General features: G+C 43.8%; 1 protein-coding gene across 3 annotated transcripts in view; it reads right to left on the minus strand.

The window, feature by feature from the left end:
- Nucleotides 1–945: 945 nt before the first annotated feature.
- Nucleotides 946–20,522, minus strand: part of NSMF (NMDA receptor synaptonuclear signaling and neuronal migration factor) — a 68,158-nt gene continuing 48,581 nt past the window's right edge. For all 3 annotated transcript variants that reach the window (XM_090021824.1, XM_090021823.1, XM_090021826.1), the window contains 6 exons: nt 19,664–19,697; nt 19,080–19,150; nt 16,459–16,538; nt 14,266–14,368; nt 13,827–13,902; nt 946–10,952 (listed from right to left, as the gene is read on the minus strand). In XM_090021824.1, the coding sequence (XP_089877950.1) occupies nt 10,855–10,952; nt 13,827–13,902; nt 14,266–14,368; nt 16,459–16,538; nt 19,080–19,150; nt 19,664–19,697 (462 nt within the window). In that variant the 3' untranslated portion in view covers nt 946–10,854. The remainder of the gene's footprint in view (nt 10,953–13,826; nt 13,903–14,265; nt 14,369–16,458; nt 16,539–19,079; nt 19,151–19,663; nt 19,698–20,522) is intronic.

Below are 20,522 nucleotides of genomic sequence, written 5' to 3' on the forward strand. Positions count from 1 at the left end.
CAATTCTTGGTCCCCTTCAGCAGATAACAAATTGTGTGGACAGCGGTTCACAGGCTGTGTTCGTCAAGGCCCCAGGATTCGTCCCAGGACACTGGGCAGCCAAGAGTTGGGGAGCCCTGGAGCCTGAAGGACTAATCCTCAAAGGCAGCCTGACTCGGTGTCTCAGCAGGGCGATGCCGGCTTCCAGGGAACCAAGACTGACCTTTTAATCATTACCCCTGCACTTTCTAGAGATTTCATTTGAGCCTGGCCTGTGACAAAAGGATGGGCTGGAACTCAGTGCCAGCTCCTCAGGAAGCACGCTCACAGATAACACACCGGGTACCACCAACCCTGGGTAGGCATCTGGCTGGGGTCAGCTGACCCCAGCACTCTTTGCTGCCCAGGGCAGAGGATCAGACTCCTTGATCTGTTGAGGTCCCTTCTGCCCCGAACAACTATGACTCTATGAACCCCTGAGGAAAGAAGAGGCAATAGTTTCCTTGTCTGAAAGCTGGAGGAGCTGCAGGACGAAGCAGCCGACCTCTTTGGTTCTGACCGCAACAGTCCCTCTTGGTCTAGCACTCTTGTACGGTTCAGTTGTTCACACATCTCTTCAAGACGGTTGCAAGGTCCTGTCATAGCTTAGCTCTTGACAGAGCCATGAGCTTTGTTTCCCTTTTCAAAAATCGGTTCCAACTATCTCACAAAATGGCCACAGCCCTCAAGAGGCAATGTTTGCTTTGTCTTCCCCTCTGTAAAAACCTTGTTTTAGTTCTTCCACACTTCCTTTGTCTGCAGAAATTTTAGATCTGTTAAAACCATTGTATCTTTCTTGACCTTCTGGCTTCAAAATGCTGATCAGGGACGTTTGGCTGGTGGTGTTAACCAATCCCGCTGAGAGAGATAGGTAATTTGAGAGTAGTTATGAAAAAAGAAGAAAAACTGATCTGCTGTTTTCCCCGAAATGTGTGTTTATTCAATTGTAACTTAAAATTTAGAAACTCTCACATATTTGAAACATGGTTATCATTCGCAAAGCAGCAAAGAGTCTCAAATAAATGTGCCAGACTATGTAATAGGCAGGACAGATACACCCCTCATCACAGCAGAATGCACCACGAGCCTGGACGGGAGAGGGAGAGAGGCCAAAGGAACTAATTATGAATGTCATTGAAATTTGTCTTTTGTGGAGAAAAATGTTGTTGGACGGGGCAACCTGCTGGCTCAGTATTGAAGTACAACTGACATCCACAGAGGGGGAAGCCCATGTTTTCAAAAGTCTCACACCAGCAGTAGGCAACTTGTGGCACCTGTGATGTATGAAGCTCAAAATCAGAGACCACATTTTTGGAAATTTGTGAATAAAGCATTTGAAAGTCTCTTCACAGGCCCAGTCCATCATCACTTTCCAGATGAAAGTGGGATGGGGCAATGACTGAGCAATCTCCATACAAATAATGTTCAGAGCAGGTCCTAAGGAGCTGTGCAATGACCGGGAATGTAACCTCAACCACGTAACGTTGTCGGTGAGTAGAGTGCAAGATGGGATGAATCTCTGCGCAGGCCCTGTTTCTAAAGCACCCAGTGTCACAGAGAGGTTATTAGGCAGGATGGACCTTTGCTCTGACCCATGACGGCAGTTCTTATGACCACACAAATACAAAGTTTTCCTTCAAAGGTTTGATTTTAAAGAAACAGAGTGCCCTCAAGCCCCACTGAAATCAATGGGAATGAAGGGAAGTCAGCAAGATATAGAATGTATTTGGCTTGTCATGTAAATGGTTAAATACCCTTCAACATTTCTCACTTCAAGTATGGCTGACAATTATATTGATTCTTTGTCCTCCTTCCCAGTTGGATAATTTGCCCAGCTCCAGCATACTGGTTTCAAACTATAAAGAGATGTGAGGCTTGTCTACACTGCCTCCATGCCATGCACAGGATTTCTCCCGTGAAGAACTCTTGCTCTAAGATAGCTGCACTGCCTCCTTTCTAGAGGCTGGCATGGGACTGGCCAGACTGAGTGGGGGTGTTCCTGGGCAGGGCATCAGGGTGGCGCAGACATGCCTGTGAACAGGAAGACTATGTTATATGGATCTGTTTTCAAAGTCTTCATGATTCAGTGTTTTTTTCCCCCATTCACCGCTTATTTGGGGTTATTGTTCCTTTAAAGGAAAAGCAATGCCGGCAGCCAGGCCTTCACAAGCTGCTTTACAGTAAGTAACCAGTACATGCTGCCGAGGGAAATCATTGGTGACCAAAATCAGGGTCTCAGCTGCCAAGTGTAACAAATGAAATTATTATTTTTTAAAAGAAAAAACAAAACTCTTTACATTATTGTTTTACAATAGGGTTCTTCTTTACCTCCCAACTGTATATAGGTAGCACAAGAGAGCCGCTCAATTTCAGGAACTGCATTTGTTTAAAAAAAACCCCAATCAGCAAAGGAAACATAAAACATTGTTTTTTTGCATCAGTCTAACTCCTGTTGGCTTGATGCAGGACTCTGGGCAGCTAAGTCTCTTAGGTGGCTTTAAAAATCCAACTTTTAATTTTTCATCAATATAATGTATGCATTTACAAGGCAATAATATTCTGTGTATACAACATCCAATTCTTCCTTCACATCAAAGGATTTTAATCTACTCTATCAAACTGGGATAGTTTTAGTGTCCCACATTTAGGGACAGTGTTATTTGGCTGTGCCCTTTTGAACCTCTGCTCTGTAAGCAGAACGTTTTCATGGGGTCTCTACCTCTATGTCTGGATTTTAGTGTCAAAACTCCAGCCTCTGACCTCTTATCAAGTCCTTTATAAATTTCAGCTACATCCATGCTTTTTCTCCCTGAGCCAGAGCCCAGAGCAACTCCAGAAGTGCACTCTGTTCAAAGCCAATTGCTGAGACCTGTCAGCATAACACCACTTAAGTCTCTCCCCACCAGGCAGGCGAGGGCTCCACAAGTCAGATGCCACAGATTGATTTGCACAGCCATAGGCAAAACGTTACATTTACACATGGGGGGCGGGGACGTGCCAGCAGGTTATTGCTATATATAATACAGGAGGAATCCACCAGTCTCATAAAGAGCTGTCTGGTTGTACAGAATGACAATACTCTTCACTGGCTGGCTAAGGTCTTCATAAAAAAACCTGCTTTACTAAGGGATTGACTCAACTGTTTCCAACACTGGCAACACGTAGGGGGTGCACGAGCATCCCCTGAGCTTGGTGGTGCAACCCCTGCGAAAAGGTGCCACTGACACTGCTGGCGGCGCCTGCAGGCAGTCAGCCCTTGTCACCCCCTACCCCCCTCACTGCTGCCACCAGGAAGCACCATGAGTTACAACAGTCCCCTGACCCAACAGACATTTTGTGCTGGGTCTGGGGGGGTTGGGAGATTGAGCTCCAGTTTGGAGCAGCTGCATGTCTGCAGCCTCTCTCCCCCGCGCCCCCCCCTCCAGCTGTGGTGCTGTCTTCAGGATGGGAGAGGGGAAGGGAGGGGAGGGAGTTCATCCTGGGGTTTACTCAGCTTGCACTGGAGGTGGGAGGGGGGGCAGGTGGATTGAAGCCGCCCCCCGCCCCCAAACCACCACCTCGGGTTCATTGGTTGCATGATTAGGCACTTTGAAAGCACTCTAAAGCCATGCACTTCTGTCAGGGCACAGCTGTAGAGACTTTCAGGGGGCGATCACACAACAAAATGTCACTTCTGTCACTGCCCAGACTCCCTGTTCAGTGAGGTTTGGATGGAGCTCTAAATCTTGATGGGGCCAGTCAAATGCCAGGTAAAGACAACACCTCCTTCTACCACAGGAATCATACAGAAGAAAGGCTGGAGTGCCAAAGAACTAGCTAAATGTACCATTATATCACTACTTTGGTAAGAAAAGAGAACCATAAACATTATTTTACCAGTATCTTTTCTTGTCCATGTCAATTTGTAATATATTCTAAACAAAACACATTAATTGACCAATCGTTATCTGTTATTATCTGGCATTTACTGAATATTTAAGGGAAAACGTGATTTAATTTCCATTCAGGCTGCTTCATTATATTTCATGTCTGCTATTTTCACACCTGCCTCTCCTCTAGTTTCACTGTCACACAAGATTTGGGATATCTGGGTAAGAATTTATTTCTGAAGCAAAACTGCCAGTTGTGTCTAGCACAACTGCAAATGCCTACATCCCCGGTGAGAGACTGAGCTCCAACTTTTATAGCCAAGGCCAAATGACTGAACTGCACTGACTTCACACCTGATTTCATGGGCTTAAGCAATATCAAGACCAGGCCTGTTTTCAGACACCTTAAAATTATGCATTGAACTCCAAGACACAGACAAAAAAAACTATCAACAGTCATACTGGTTACTTCAAATGCAATGATTCCTGTTTGTTTCTGGCTTGCACTTCGTCAAGAAGAAAGGGCAACACCATGAAATAAGTAAAAAGTACACGTACCCTGTGTATTTTACTGAACAACAGCTTTCTCAGGCAGATAGCCGGTCAGTTCTGGCAACATTACAGTATACGCTGCTGGCTCTTAACTAATGTCACTGCAGAACCCTGAGCCCTTGATGACTCAGCTCAAAAATTTACCTGCAAAACTGGCTTCTCACATCAGCACTCAGGATAGAACCTCTGGAGAAAACTTCATGCATACAATGAGGTGTTTCACATTGTCTAACCCCCGCTATACCAGGCTATAGGGTGATGCATTTGATACTTGGCATCAATATTCCTAGAGTCCACTGGTTACTTTAAGAGGTCTCACAGGGGTGAAATGAATAGACCTCCTGTGCAGTCATACACCCAGTGTTAACTCATTTGAGAACCAATGTACATTTAATTTCAGTTATTCTTGACTCTTACGATATTGATTTAATTGAGGGTTTAATTGATTTAACTGATTCAAAACAGACCTCCAAACTACCAAGGCAAACTGTGCACCATTAAGACTCATCTGAAATCCAATGGGATATCATCATTGTAATGCAGAAGAGGATTTGGCTCACCAACCTCAACATAAAAAAAGCAAATAGGTTTGTAATTCTAAATTGAAAGTGATTTCTCTAACATCTCAGATGAACAAGTTGGGCAACTCACTCCAATCATCAACATTTACCATTATGATACCCAAGAAGGAATTACTACACCATAGCAAAACACCTCGTATTGGCCCAGGTATATGCCTGAGATGGTGTAAGACAAGGTGGCCAACCTGTAACGTGTGCTATAAGTGGCATGGGCAACCTGTGCGTGGCACACAGAAGATTGAGGAAGGGCCAGACAGCATGGCAGATAGGGCAAGAAGCAAGTGCAGAGCAGCAGATTGGGTGAAGAGCACAGAACAGAGAGCAGAAAGCAGAGCAGCAGATCAGGCAGGGGAAAGGGATCATACTGACACTCAAGGAGGGTACAAGGCTAATTTGTGGCACACCTGCCAAAACAGTTGGCCCCAGGATGATTTAAGAGTAGCCCATCCTGTATCTGTGTAGGTGGTTGGAAGAAGTGATGACTGAGGTTCCTTCTAACTATGACCAACAAATAGTTATTATACAGAAATGTTCAGGCAAAGTAGGCCTGCCTTGGGGTGTTGTGCATTTAGAATTAAGCTGAGTAAGATAAGTGAGCTTGTGGATGTGTTTCCTGGCTTGTTTTCTCCTGAGAGTCATTAACATACTGGGACTGGACTAGTACATTAGAGATGACTAGGAGGTGACAAGAGGGGCCTTGTGTTCTACTACATGAAGCAGAGCAAATGGGAGTAAATAGGGACCGTACTCATGAGAAACAAGTGAGACTATACAAAGAGACAATGTAAAAAGACATACCTATGTATTGTACACATTTCTTCCAAGAACCATAATAGCAACTGAAACACATAGGCCTAAGTGAAAATAAGCCCCAAGCAAAGAGCAGGGGAGGGAAGATCCAGACCAAGCACAGCCTGGCCCATTCATTCATTCCTGGAGTCCTATCCAGGGCAGCAGCAAGAGTTGGAGCCAGGGCTGAGCCTTCGATAGACTACATAGGATTAGACTCGAGCAGCTCCTGAGGTACCTGGTGGGGCGGGACTAGGTGGGATGTCACATTTGTGCTCAGTGGAATCCTCCAGATGGAGGCAGGCTGGTTGGTTGCTGGCTGGATACTTGGCTTTCCCACCCAGAAGTTTCACTACAGGTGGGTTTTATGGTAATGACCCAGAGAGGACTACCTCATAAGTGGAAACCATCTGCAAGAGGTGCTGATAGCTGCAGGGTGAGGAGTTGGGGCTGTGGATTCGTCTGGGAAGCCATAGCTTCTTTTCCTCCTTGGAGCAGTTATTTCAAGGCTCCTTTTTATTTCTCTACCAATGGGGAAGCAGAAGCTTCTATTTTCCTCTCCCAACTGGCCATTGCACATAAGGGAGAAGAGGAGGAGGATGTGAAAATCCCCTTGGAAAGCAGCTCTTAACACCTAACAGCATGAGATAACTTCTGCATCCCAAAGGGATTAGCATCTCTGAAACCCTTTACCATGGAAAAATGGTTCTCTATACACTGCACCTATTCTGAGTTTACTGTTGACTTTTCCAACAACTACACTAACCTAGTGCATTCCCACAGTGCCAGAGTAAACAAGGTGCTAACACATTATCATGGTTTTATCTAGCCCTGATCAGAGCAGGTCTGGACAGAACAGGAGTTCAGATGCCAATGGTTGGTCTACATTAGCACTTCCTTTGGTGGAGGTAAGTTGCGTATAGCATCAGGGCAAAATGCTCAGTGTGGACAAGACACGTGAAGAGTTAAAGACAACTGAAATATGGTGCAGCAGTTAGGGACTTGAGCTCAATTCCACTACAAACAGTGTCAGTGTAATTAATGCTTATCAGAAGTGGGTTCCACCAAGAATATTCAAATAACAATTATAAAACTATATACATGTACAGTTAAAAAGGGGACTCATTTTTAAACAGTTTTCATGGCTTAAAACAGACCATTATTTTAAAAAGCCTATTGTTTTAAATTGAAAGGAACATTTGGTAAGTGGAATGACACCCTTTTGATGGTGCACTCATCAAATCAATGAAAGCATACCCATAGCATCTTATCAGCCCAGACTAAACAATATGCACCCTGGGGCAGGACTCACCTGCTCTGGACCTTTGCATTTCCTAGGCCGCTCTAACCCTCAGTGGGCACATCTACATGAGACCTTTATTGCAGAGTTGCATAATTAACTCCACAGTAAAAATGTCACCATCTACACATGCAATGTTATTAGGACAGAGTAAACTAATTAACTCTGCAGTAGGATAGCACTGCCAAACACAAGTACTGTCCTATGGTGGAGTTATTTACTTTGCTGCAATGCACATATAGATGCTGATGGGGCTGGCTGGGGCAAGAGGGTACTTCAGTGTGGAGGCTGCCTGCTGGCTAGCCCTGCACTAAAGCACCCTCATGCCCCAGCCAACCCCTGCCAGCATGACGAACCAGGTCAGAGCAGCCCCAGGCTGGCAGGCTGACCCCAGGACCACCTACCAGCCAGGGGCTCAACATGCTGCAGTCCTGGGCACATATTCAAATAGCATGCCTGGGAGCAATACACTCTGGTACAAAATGTGCCAGAGTTTATTCAACTGCCTTAATAGCACGTGTAGATGTGCCCAGTAAGTAGCTGAGATGGATCTAACAGTTCACAGAATGAGAACCGGCCTTCTGCAGCATGTCAATTTCCCTCCGAGTATTGACTAATGAATATACACTCCAGGGAGTGCAGCTCTTGATGCGTTGGTCCAGTGAAAAGTATCCCCTTATCTACTTTTTTTTTTAAAATCTAAGTCCTAAATAGCTACAAACATTTTCTGCATCCTATACATTGCTGGTTCCTTCCTGTCCAACCAGCCACTCAGAAGGATCAACCAGTTAAAGGTGAAGGAAGAAACAGTTTCTTCTTTCAACATTGTTAAATTCAGAAGTGTTATTAGCACAAGGGACTTTAAAAGTTTGAAAGACAGTAGATATAAAATCTCCAGCCTGTCTTCCCAATTAGAGCCTTTAGAACAGTTCATCCTTTTTGTTGAATGATCACGACAAAGAAAATAATCTGTTCATGGCATAATATCACAAAGGCGTGTGGGATATATGTCTTTGGAAAAGAGAGAAACGCATTCAATATTTCTCAGTATACTATGCTATAGTCAATTGGACCAGTAAAACAGTCTGTAACATTCATTCAAACATACATCTCCATAAAGGATAAGTTATGCAACTGTACAATCTATCTTTCTACGGCAACCTTAGTTCTACAAGTGCTCAATCATTATAGATATACAATAGTGACATAATAAATAACCATAGTGTGTATATATAAATGGGTCCTTTCAGAGCTATATAGGTTTTTCAATAGTTCCCACAATGCTACATTCATGCTACCAGGTTCACTGAAGTGGGGTTTTACTTTGAACAAGAGAAAGAGGGAGCATTTTCTCATTCTTCATTTAACAATGTAAGCAACAGCCCAAACCATCCAAGCAAACTAGGAAGTGAGAGGGTCACGGAGGGATGCAATTTTGTATCAAAGTTTTAATCCTGTCACTGTCCTTTCGCTAACATAATTAATACATCCTCTTTGCTATGATAGCACATACAACACCTAACTGCCAGTAGTGCAGCTAAGACAAGTTAGCATGCCAAATATTAGTTCACTAATCTATATCTTTAAAAAAAAACCAAAAAACCCACACTGGCATGTTCTTCCAAAAGCACCAGGGTAGTGCCAAACATCCTCTTTGATGAAGTCTGAAAACCTGTAACATGGTCAACCAGAACAGGAGTCATCCCCTCAGTGAACAGCTGCTTACAAACCACCCTAAGGTCAGCCTGGCACCAACTGGCAGAGAGGTCAATTTTTTTGAGAGCTGCTCATAAAGGCTCTACAGAATTTTCAAGAGGAAATCTTTGAGCTATTTGGTTTGGCATGTTAATTTTCAGTGATTGCAAAATATCCCCACCCCCCACCAGTTACTTACCTACTATATGTATATTATTTCTTAAAGGTTTGCTATAAAAATGTCATTAATGTACATGGTTCAGCAGTTTTAGCCAGAGGCCTGCTCCCCAATGTTACAATAACACACGGGGAAGGGAAAGGAAAAGGGATATTCTACAGATCAGAACAAACGTTCTTTCTTAACTATTCAAAGGAAGGTTTGTACATGTATTTTTTTTCTTCACTGCACAACCAACTAGTTTTAGACACTAATAAATCAGGAGACCAAGGTAACTCTACCTGGTTATTCTCCAGCATATTTTACTTCTCTGAGAAACATATTGTGTAATCTCCCAAAATAGCCAGGGTGACCTGTGGAGACTACAATAATATTTGTCCCTTATACACACAGGAGACTAGAAGACTAAAAAGAAAAAGTAAATATATTCCAAAATATATCCTCAAAGATATTAAGCACAAATCTGGATTTTAAAAGCATAGCTGCTCACAAATAAGAGCTATGTAATCCATTTGTCCCAAACATGAAGGATTTGGACGGGAGAGCTGAGATCTACAAGTGGGTTGATGTATCGCTAGAAAAAAATGGAGTTTACAAGTCAGCAACTGGCAACTACATGAACGGGGAGAGAACCAAAATTGTGCTACTAACCAATGCTACAAACTTCAAGAAGCATTTCATTTAATTCTTTTAAATGCCTTTGCATATAAATCTCTTTTGAGGATTTCTCGTATTCAGATAATCCTCTGCTCCACACTGCTATCTGGAAGAAGACTTCATCTATCAAAAGGCAGCAGTAGACTGAAATGACAAATCCTTAACATGGCTATTGGCTTCTCATTCGTGATCAAATCTGAATGAAACGGACCAAGATTCCCCTCAGTCACACACTGTATTTCTAACTTAAAAATTCAGCAAAACTAAAATCAGCTAGTTTTGTAAGCAGCAAAGATAAAGTAACAAAGTCATGTCTAACTGGAGGAGAAATATACATTTGTGAGAACACATACAATTAGTGCAACACAGCTACTCTGAAATTAAAGAGAAAAAACAAACAGGATTGATCAATGTAGCAGACATGCAGAGTCTGCTAAGTTATGTTAAAACCATGTTGCTGGTGATTAAATATGTCTACAGAAGATATATTACTATTTTGAATATATTTTCAAGCAGACCAAAAATACCTCATCTATTGGTTACTGATGTGTTATTTTTCAACTATTTAAATATTGGAGGGGTTTTCCCCCCTCTATTTTATAAAAATTGCACTTATTTTCTATTAATCCCAAAAAAAGTTAAACTTCAATTCTGTTTCAATATATATTCACATTAAGTTTCTGAACCTTCTTGATCAAAGCTTGCAGGAGTAAGCATGGCATTCCTTGCCTTCAGAGTTCCTTTGCACAGCAAATGGAGCCACTGGGAAGCTCCCACTCTTCTAGCTCTGTGCTTAAGTCACTGCTTTTCTATAGTGCAAGGATTATTTATTTTTATTTTTATTTTAAGAAAACCTGAGCTCTAAATGTCTTTAAAAGGACCTGGAATCGATTCTGGCCCAACATGACCCAAAACAGCTCAGTCCTGCAAGGAACTCCATCATGTCCCCTTTTCACACAGCTCTTTCTGAGAGACTATGGCTCTGGCCTGAGGTGTATGAGGTGTCAAACCATCCTCTTCGAGTCTCAGTCTTTGTCTTTGTCGGACAGACTTTCCTCCCGGTAAATTTCTGGCTGCTCCTCCTTCTATCCCTTCAGCACCACTGCCTCCTGCAGGGATTCAAAGGGCTCCTCCTACCAATAAAAAGTCTCTCTGCAGCAAGCATGACTTCTCAAATACTGATGATCAACCTCCTCTTGTAAAGTCTTCTCCAGCTCATAAAATGTCATCATAATCCAACAGTTTGGAGTGCTGGCGGGTCTTCCAGAGGCGGTAAAGGCGGAAGTCAAAGTAAGTCTCAATCATTTGCTTACCTAGGAGAAGAATGAAGACAAAGGGCAGAGGTTACCACAGCCGTGCAATGGGCAGAGCAAAGACCAAACAGACTGTAGCAGCCGACAAAATCAATCCCAACCATTTCATGTAAACACCTCCTCCTCATCCTGCTGGAAGAGTTCATCTGCATGTTTCCCAGAAGGACACTGATAACAGTTATCATTTGTCCAGGATCTCCCTCGCCCGGTCTGAAAATGCCCAGGAAGGTAATGATCCGATTATTTGTCCTCAAAACTGGAGCTGCCTCAAAGAGCTGCAATAAGGGCTTCTCTTCCTACAAGTGCTTGCCTTTGTGCCTCCACTGGCGATTGGGAGGGGAAATAGAGCTCTGTCTCTGTGTCCCATTCAGTTCTTGGGCGCTCTACACAGACTGCCAGCCAAGGTGACCATCAGTAGCTGATGAGCAGGGAACTGGTTTTCTCCAGTTTAAAAAAATCCTTAATTTTCAGTTTAAAAAGGTAACTCCAAATCCACATTTTTTCGTGATTAAAATGAAATGTCACTAATACAGACAGACAGACAGTGGTGTTTCATTTTAATCCTGGAAAAATCCAGATTTGGGTTTACTTTTTTTACACCGAAAATTAGGGATTTTTTTTTAAATCAGAGAAAACCAGGTTCCCTGCTGATGGGGGCACAGCATAACTCACTGTAGCTCTACAACTCGATCCGTGAGAGATCCCGTATCTGGGTCTTACCACAAACCCAACAAGAATTTGAGAACCAAAACCAGGCAAGGGGCGGGAGGGGAATCTGGGGGCTGGTAACACAGAGCCTTCTCCTCACCTGAAAAGCACTGTAAAATGGATTTTCTTCAGGCTTATGTTAGGTCTAGTTTCCCTAGGTTACAGGGAATTTGTAAGGCAAAAGGCTATGCTAACTGACCACATCTGTTTTCCATAGTGAAGAGTTTGATTTGGCTTTTTGTGTGAACGGCTTTTGTATCTCTGACTAAACTACTTCACTGGACAGCAACTTCACAGAAACCCTCACAGGGGCTAAGGCTGGGGCTGGCCAATGCAGCTGGGCAAAAGCAAAAATATCCAACAAAACACAGAATAAACAATCCTAGACTATAAAAGGCAGAAGGCAGGGAAGGGATTTTCTCTTTCAAAGCTGATTAAGATCAGTTTGAGATGACTTTGTGATGGGTAGCAAGGGATTAGAGTCGTTACATGGTTCGTGTATTCCAGATTTATCACGATGGGGAAATGATAATACAGCCTCCACCCCCATTTCCCCATGGAGCCAAGCATCAGTCTGCTAGACACCACTCACATAACGTATTCTTCACAGAACTCGCAGTCGTTCCTGCCAGGCTGTGTACAAAATTGACATTTAACGACTTGCCTGCATGAATAGCTGCTTCGCCTGCACAGCTGCGTGGCTTCACTGTGGATCCTGGGCATGCACTTTGAAGCTTGATGGCCCACTCTACGCAGGAGGCGCATAGTGCTTCCTACAAAATGCTACATACAGCCCCTCCCTGCAAGGGTGTTCCATTAAAATCAGTGGGAGTAAAAGATGTCCTCAAAAATGGTCAGGGGGAAGTAAGCACTTTGCTGAGTCAGCCTTATTGCTAGGGATCTACCCACATTGAAGAGGCAGGCAGCCAATTTCTTGGACAGATCGTGAGGCTGTTTTCACGGGCTTATCTGGGTGAGGCCCCTCCCATGCCTCTGATTGACTGAGGGGTCCCAGTGGCCCTGCCCCTTGCTGACTGGTTGAGAGGACTGTTGGTCATACAGTGCCACCCCTCACTGCTGACTGGCCGAGAGGGCTGTCTGTTATGTGCCCCTGGGGGGCCAGCATTTTATTTTTAGTAAATATTTTTTGCTGGATTTCTTGGACATTGCCCAATTTCATAGACAATATCTGATCTTGCGATTTCTGTGAAATCTGTGACACTGCAAATTGAGTAGGTCCCTACCTATTGCCCTTAATGCTCCTTGAAGGTGACGCTGAGAACCTTCAAGGCCGAGATGCTCTAATTAACTAAAGACACTATAAACTATGCAGGCTTCCTTTACTAGAAGCTGGGCCTGAGTCATTTTATGGGTTCAGCCTCTGTGCCCAATCTATTCCATGTCTCTACGAAAAGGACTATGGGAACTAGACTCTAGTCCCAAAGCTGCCTGGTCCAGCAGTAAAATGCGTAGCGTGTGTATAGAGTAACGCTGCACAAGGTCATCCCAGGAGAACAAAGATTCCAAATGGAGCAGATAGATCAAAATCACAACGCACGTGTCACATGAGGGAAAGGGAAAGCACGGTAGCTTCTAAACTCTCTCAAAATACAGGAAAAAGCATCTATACAAAGATGAGTTATCTTCAAGTCCTTGGTTGACAAAGGAAGCCAGTATGGCATTAGTGCTGGCTTCAGTATCCTGTGGAGGATAAATGACCACAAACATCCTTAAGGACCACATTCCACTCCCAGCTGCACATGAATTTCTCTCCTATTGACTCCAGCATACTCCAGTAACATAACGCATCTCCTAAACTATAACCACAGGGGGGTCATATTAGTTATGGAAAATTTTTGTTGATCTGCCATTGGCATTAGCTCTGGAGAAGGCTAGCTAGCTGCAAATGTAACAACGGATATAATTAAAAGGAAAACAAAGCAAGGATGGGAGAAGAATAAGAGAGATAAAACCAACAGACAAACAAACAATGAGGTTATTAAAACCAAAAGAAAGACCAAATGACTTCTTTTTTGTGGTACAGCATAAACAATTTCACTGGTGCTTTGGGAAGGTGATCCTTTCCCGAGGCAGTTACGCATAAGGAACACATACACACACTTACCCACACACTCACCCACTAGCGTTTATGGCAAAAGAAATTACCTTGAGCTGAGAGTTCAAGTGGAGACTCAAAGGCAACCCTATAAGGATTCATTAGATTTTTCAGATTCTGAAATAGCTGAAATGAAAAAAGATATTAAAAGTTTGGAGCTGAACCCAAAGAGATGCTTAAAGTTAAATGACTTGCTAGGAGGGCAAATGAAAGCATGAGAAGAGAGAACCAAGACCCTTTAAAACAGCAAGACTCTGCCCTTTACTTTAGCCTGCATTGGACCTCAGGAGCTATGCACATACTTACTGCCTTCTCTGGGATGCACAACATCTGCAGAGCAGGTAAATCCATACAGAAGTGGGACTGTAAAGAGAGCACCCCAGCCCTTACTGTGAGAGGAGAAGGCATTCAGCCAAGGTGCTGGGCTCTGTGACACTGCAGTAGATTCATCCACTGAGAGCCCCCAGTGGTGCCCCAGGGAGCCCTTACCTTCTCCCCATTGGGGTTTCCCAGAACGTAGCAGCCCATGATGTGAATGAGATTTGGCTCAGGGTTGATTTTGCTCATCAGTCGGCTTAGCTTCTTCCAGAAGCTGGAAGAAACATAAGGAAATAAAATACCATATTTATTCAAATACAAGACAACCCTGATTATAAGGTGACTACCCAATAATTAGATTCTATATATGGAAAATTTATAAATTCGTTATAATTTTACAGGTACAGAATGTAATTATCGGTTTGCCTTGAACTGGTCCCCTTCCCACTGCTATAGCAGGGAAAATAAATCTGGGAGATCAAACAGCCTCTTTGCTTCCCCCCAACTTTTCCCCTTGGTAACCGCTTCCCCTTTTCCTTGCTGTCAGACCCTGCTCTTTCTGAGCATGTCAAAGTGAGGAGTAAATTTGAAGACAATGACCTTGAAATTAAACATGACTGTAGCAATTTGATTGTAGCACCCACATACTTAGTTCATCCAGAACTGATGCATGTTACCTTTTTTCAAGCTCCTCCAAGTTTTAGCACAAGTATCTATCTATCTATCTATCTATCTATCTATCTGTCTATCTATAGATAGACAGATAGATAGATATAGATTGATATATAGATATATATAAATGTCACGTCTCAGGGCAAATTAGACAAATCACAAATCAGTTCCAAATTCTATCCACTAGTCATTCAAGTCTTTGCAGTGCTACCACTGGCAAGTATCCTATCTCCCATACCCTTCAGCCTGGGGCTTCAAATATTCTCAGAATCATGGCAGGCATCCAGTAGTTCAAAGCCAAAAGGTTCATGATTTAGTGCACAGTTCACTGGGCTGGGCTTCGCCAGAGACAACAGCGTTTCAAGCCACGGTGAACCACGACATGCATACAGTTGACCCCAAATCCCTATTTGGAGTATATACACATACTGAGCACTGCTGAGCTATGGGATCACCACACAGGGTGTGGCCACACTAAACGTATGTGCCAGGCTGAGAGAGGAGGCAACAGAGCAATGATAGAGCCAGAGACGTGAATGACTGAACTCTGATCAGTTGAAATTTGGAACCTGACTACTGCGCTTTGCCTAACTGAATCTGAAACCAATATGTCCCTTGAAATGAAATATTAAGAACATATATTTTATAGTGACGCTCAGTTTTAGCTGCATTTACTCAGCTTTATAGTTGGTTTCCATTGCTGAACACATGGTGCGTTTGGCAGCATTTTAATGATAGGCAATGTAATTTGTGAAATTTCCTTGTACGTGATTATGAGACAAGGGTCATTTTTCCTCATGCTAATTAAAAAAAACCACCTTGTCTTAGAATCAAGTAAATCTGGTAAGCATTTTAATCCATCTCCTTTGCGCATGATCATCTAAATACATGTTTGCACAGTGCCCAGAAACTAGCCCAGCCCTAGAGAGGCCAAGGTAGGGCCAACCCTGCAAGATACCCAAACCTCTCATCTCCTAAGCTATTTTGTAAGATTTCCCACAAGAAACCCTATATGCCTGTGCTGCCCCTGTCCATAAGTTGGGTGTCACCTGCCTGCAGCAGAAGAGAGCCCCTGCATACACTTTCAGTCTATTGCTCTGGATCAGCTGCAGTGCAGAGTTCCCAGAGCAAAGCTTGTGGAATTATTCACTTGTGGCAAGAAATGGCATTTTCCCCCAGAAAACTTCTACACCCAGAAAGAATCTCTGCCTCCATTACACAGGACAATGCAGCCATGCTCATTGTTCCTCAAGACTGATTACAAGTTATTTTCATTTCAATTTTTGTCTGAAGTTAGTTTATTTTAATTATTTCCCCATTCATCCGTTTCCTTCAGTTTCCCCCCGTCTCTCCCTCCCGACACAGATTCTGCATATTTCACGTTAGACCCACGAGTTTTAGAGAGTGAAGCTATGCAAACTTCTTTGCAAGGCTTCACCCAAGAACTTCAGATAAAGCCATAAAAAGTAACACTGACTGGTTCCTTGACAGCCTCACTGTTTAGGTACAAGGCTGTTTACTGCGATTTTGGTGGTCCAAGTATAGTAATTAAGGGCCCAGACAGACACTACCAGCAGACAGGACTTAAGCTGAGCCAGCACCAACTCCCTTGGTATTACCATGCAAACAGATCAGAGGCAAACAGATCAAAGACACTTCAACACAAGCATGGAAAATCATAAAGCAACTCACAGGATCATATCTTCCTCTTTCTCCACTTTGGCAAAGGTGGCAACTTTGTTTTTCAACAAGTATAAGTGGCCAGGACCTCCCTGCAAGGATAAAGGTAGACATAGCAAACTACCCTGATCCCAGAAGATTGAACAAGCCATGTGTGTGTGTGCGCGTGCACGTGTGCGTCTCACTCTCATATCTAGAGTTCTATACAACTGTTTTGAGATGCCCCTTGGGAGGGCAGAGCAGATACAATGGGCTCTCCATTCTGCAGCTAATACTAAAAGTCCTGCATCAGGTTGACCTTGCCCCAGACAAAGGAATGAGCAATGGGGCTCTCCAAAGAGTGGGGGAAAAGAGCTAGAATCACAGAAAATTAGGGTTGGAAGGGATTTGAGGAGGTCATCTTGTCCAACTCCCTCCTCAAAGCAGGACCATCCCCAACTAGATCATCCCAGCAAAAGCTTCGTCTAGTTGGGTCTTAAAAACCTCCAAGCATAAAATTCCACCACCTCTCTAGGCAACCTCTTCCAGTGTTTTACTATCCTCCTACTGAGAAAATTCTTCCTAATATCTAACCTAAACTTCCCTTGCTACAACTTGAAACCATTGCTCCTTGTTCTGTTATCTGCTACCACTGAGAACAGTCTACAGCCATCTTCCTTCAAACCTCCCTTCAGATAGTTGAAGGCTGCTATTAAATCCTCTCTCGGTCTTCTCTTCACTAGACTAACTAAGCCCTGTTCACTCAGCCTCTCCTCATAAGTCATGTCTGCCAGCCCCAGAACCATTTTGTTGTCCTCCACTGGACTCTCTCCAATTTGTCCACAACCTTTCTGCAGTGGGGGGCCCAGATGTGGCCTCACCAGTGCGGAATAAAGGAGAATAATCACTTCCCTGGACCGGCTGGCAACACACCTACCAATGCAGCCCAGTATACTGTTAGCCTTCCTTGCAACAAGGGCATGCTGCTTATTGTTCACTGTAACCCCCCCGGTCCTTTTCTGCAGAGCTGCTTCCCAGCCAGTCAGCCCCCAGCCTGCACTGGTGCATGGGATTGTTTTATCTGAAGTACAGGGCTCTCCACTTGTCTTTGTTGAACCTCATAAAATCCCTTTTGGCCCAATCCTCCAATTTGTCTGCGTCACTCTGAATTCTAGCCCGACCCTCCCACGTATCTACTACTCCCTCCAACTCAGTGTCATCTGCAAATTTGATGAGGGTGCACTCTGTACCATGTTCCAGGCCACTGATGAAGACATTGAACAAAACTGGCCCCAGGACCAACCCCTGGGGCACTCCACTTGATTCCAGCTGCCAACCAGACATTGAGTCATTGGTTACTACCCTCTAATTACTAGGAGTTGACCAAGAGTCTCTGGAAGTAACCCACTGGTTAGTAGTTTGAAAATACATTGGTCAGGACTCATGATTTGAATTACAGCTGTGTCCATATAACAAAGAATAAACATTAACATCCTATATTCTCCATGCGATTTTTGCTCTGTCCTTAGTCAGGAATTATTGCTACTGATTTGAATGGCAACTTTCTCAAGTAATAGCTGAGGTATGGGTAACAGCAGAGTAATTCAGGTATCTCATTGAGGAGCCAGAAGTGCAAGTTTGAGTCTTGCTCTGGATTTGTGTTCAGCAGCCCCCAGCTGACCAAGCCAAAATGAGTGCACGGCTAACCAGTCTGGAGAATTAAAGGCAACTGAACATAGTGGAAAGCTCACCCTGTTGTATGTTTTACCATGCCAGCCTGAAGGGCCACTGAGGACAGACCTTTGACCAACAGCTGAATAAAACATGGAAAAAACGCTTCGGGGTCTTATATATAATGTGCCCTTCTCTTCCATGAGCACCACCAGAAGGACTTCTCCCTGAGAGAGGGACCACGTCCCATGCACACACAGATGGAGGCGGAACAATGTCTCAACCTACACTTCGCTTTTTCCTCCCCCTCTTTCCCCAAGGCATGAAGGACTCTTGAGAAACAGCCCTTGTGTTCCAAAATATGGGGTCTACAATCCTGCTCAGCTCTTACAAAAGCCACATGCAAAGCGGAAGGCTTCCTTATAGCTTCCCACTCCTAACTGAGTACCTGAATGAAGGCTAAGAGGAATCTCACCCTTTATCTGCCCATTTAAACTGCTTATCAACACTTCCTCTAATGCCCCCTGGAGCATCTGGATCTGGCCATGCCCAGAACCACCCTACTGGGCTAGATGGACCCCTGCCTGATCCAATATTTTTCTGTTTCTATATGAAAGCAAAATGCAGGAAGCTTTATGAAAACAATAAATAACTATCAGACTCTAAATACTTGCTCCTTTTTCTGTGAGCTTCCTCAGAAGGCCTTCTCAGAGGTCAGCTTGCAAGGGCTTTCTTGAAAGAAGATGAAAAGCTTCCAATGCCTAAGCTTTTGCTGCGCTAAGACAAATTTTCTCTGCTGCCGTCATAGTGAGCTGAGGACACTTGCTGGTCGATGGATGTGAAATGGGAATTGGATAGATGTGATTACTTTAATAAAACCTGCTGCAGACTGGCTTTAGAATATTGTTTTTTGTACTTAATTTGTCCCTGTAGAAAACACTGTTTTTTAACAAAGTGCCAAGGGCATCAATGCTTTCATGTACCTGACAGAAAATCAGCATCTTCCAGATCTTGCAGCCCTTCCGATAAATGTTCAGCTTCTTCTCTATTTCCTCTGTAGAAAAGTAGGAACAGTACCAGTGAGTGAGCCAAATAGAAAATGGAAAAGATACACAAGATACATTCATGAACACTCACTTGTGTCTACACACTGTGGCTCTTCTACAGAAGATATATTTACTAGCACTCATCTGCATTTGTTTAGTAAGGCACCATGACCTGAATCTGAGTGGTGCTAAGGACCCCCATTTCAGGCTGATTTTGAATCAGCCCCATGTTTTGTAGCCTTGCAGAAATCAGAAAGCCAGTGCAGGATTTACAAAGCAGGAAGAGCAGAATGGAACCGTGTATAATGAGACCGAGTCATTAGAAGCACCGTGCCAGGACTCAGAAGACTTGGGCCCTATTCCCAATTTTGTCAGTGGCCTATGAGATGACCTCCCTGTACCTCAGCTTCTCCATCTACAAAAGAAGGATAATAATACTACACTCCTCTGTAAAGCAGTCTGAGCTCTACTGATGGAAAGTGCTATATGAAGGAGAGGGTGAAAAAGAAAACAAAGCATACCAAGAATGTCTTCAAAGGTGGCATGTTCATGATCCTAGAAATGAACAAGAAGGACATTTCAAACACATTTTAATTGCTTGTCATCTCTTTTCATGCAACACTGTGCAGTGTTTCACTAAGGGGTAAGCAAATAAGCTGGAGTTCAATTAGACAAATTGCGTGGCCTCACTCAACATGACAGAAATGCCTGCCAAGCCAAGGGACCTAGGTTATATACCAAGCCAAGGGACCTAGGTAAAATGCCCTCAAAACCAGTTACAGTTTGTAGCACGGTGAGCCCCAGCCTCTATTTCATCAGCCACCTCATAGCTCCAAGCAGACATGTAGCCGAGGTCCTATACAGCTAAATAATGTTATATACAATATAACCTCATAAATCCGGCGTGCTCGGGACCGAGCACCTGCTGGAAATTTGAAAATTCCAGATTTTTGAACCCGGAGCGGCAGCCGGTCGTGGAGCGGCAACACAGAGTGGAGGATGGCGGAGGCAGTCACCACGTGCAAGCTTCGCCCTCTGCTGCGGGACCGGCTGCTGCTACTCCCTGACGTAGTGTATTTTTAAAAAGTGCCAGATTTTTGAGAAGTCCGGATTTTTACATCTGGATTCAGGAGGTTACGCTGTATTATAAACATCCTTTAACAAAAAAAAGGAGGACCGGGGCCAGGTTACAATAAGACCCCAGACTTGATTGCGACTCTCATGAACTACGTTGGTAAAGAGGGGCAGTGGAACTCAGCTTTCACTGCAAACGCGCCATGAGTAGAAACCTTGAGTTACACAGCACAAATCCACTTGCAAAGCTAAAGCTCTGGCTACATAAACAAATTACCACCAGCTGAGCTAGGGTGTGAATTAATG

This window comes from Crocodylus siamensis, chromosome 11 (genome assembly GCF_052110815.1).
Source record: "Crocodylus siamensis isolate JL-2025a chromosome 11, ASM5211081v1, whole genome shotgun sequence".
Classification (NCBI taxonomy): domain Eukaryota; kingdom Metazoa; phylum Chordata; order Crocodylia; family Crocodylidae; genus Crocodylus; species Crocodylus siamensis.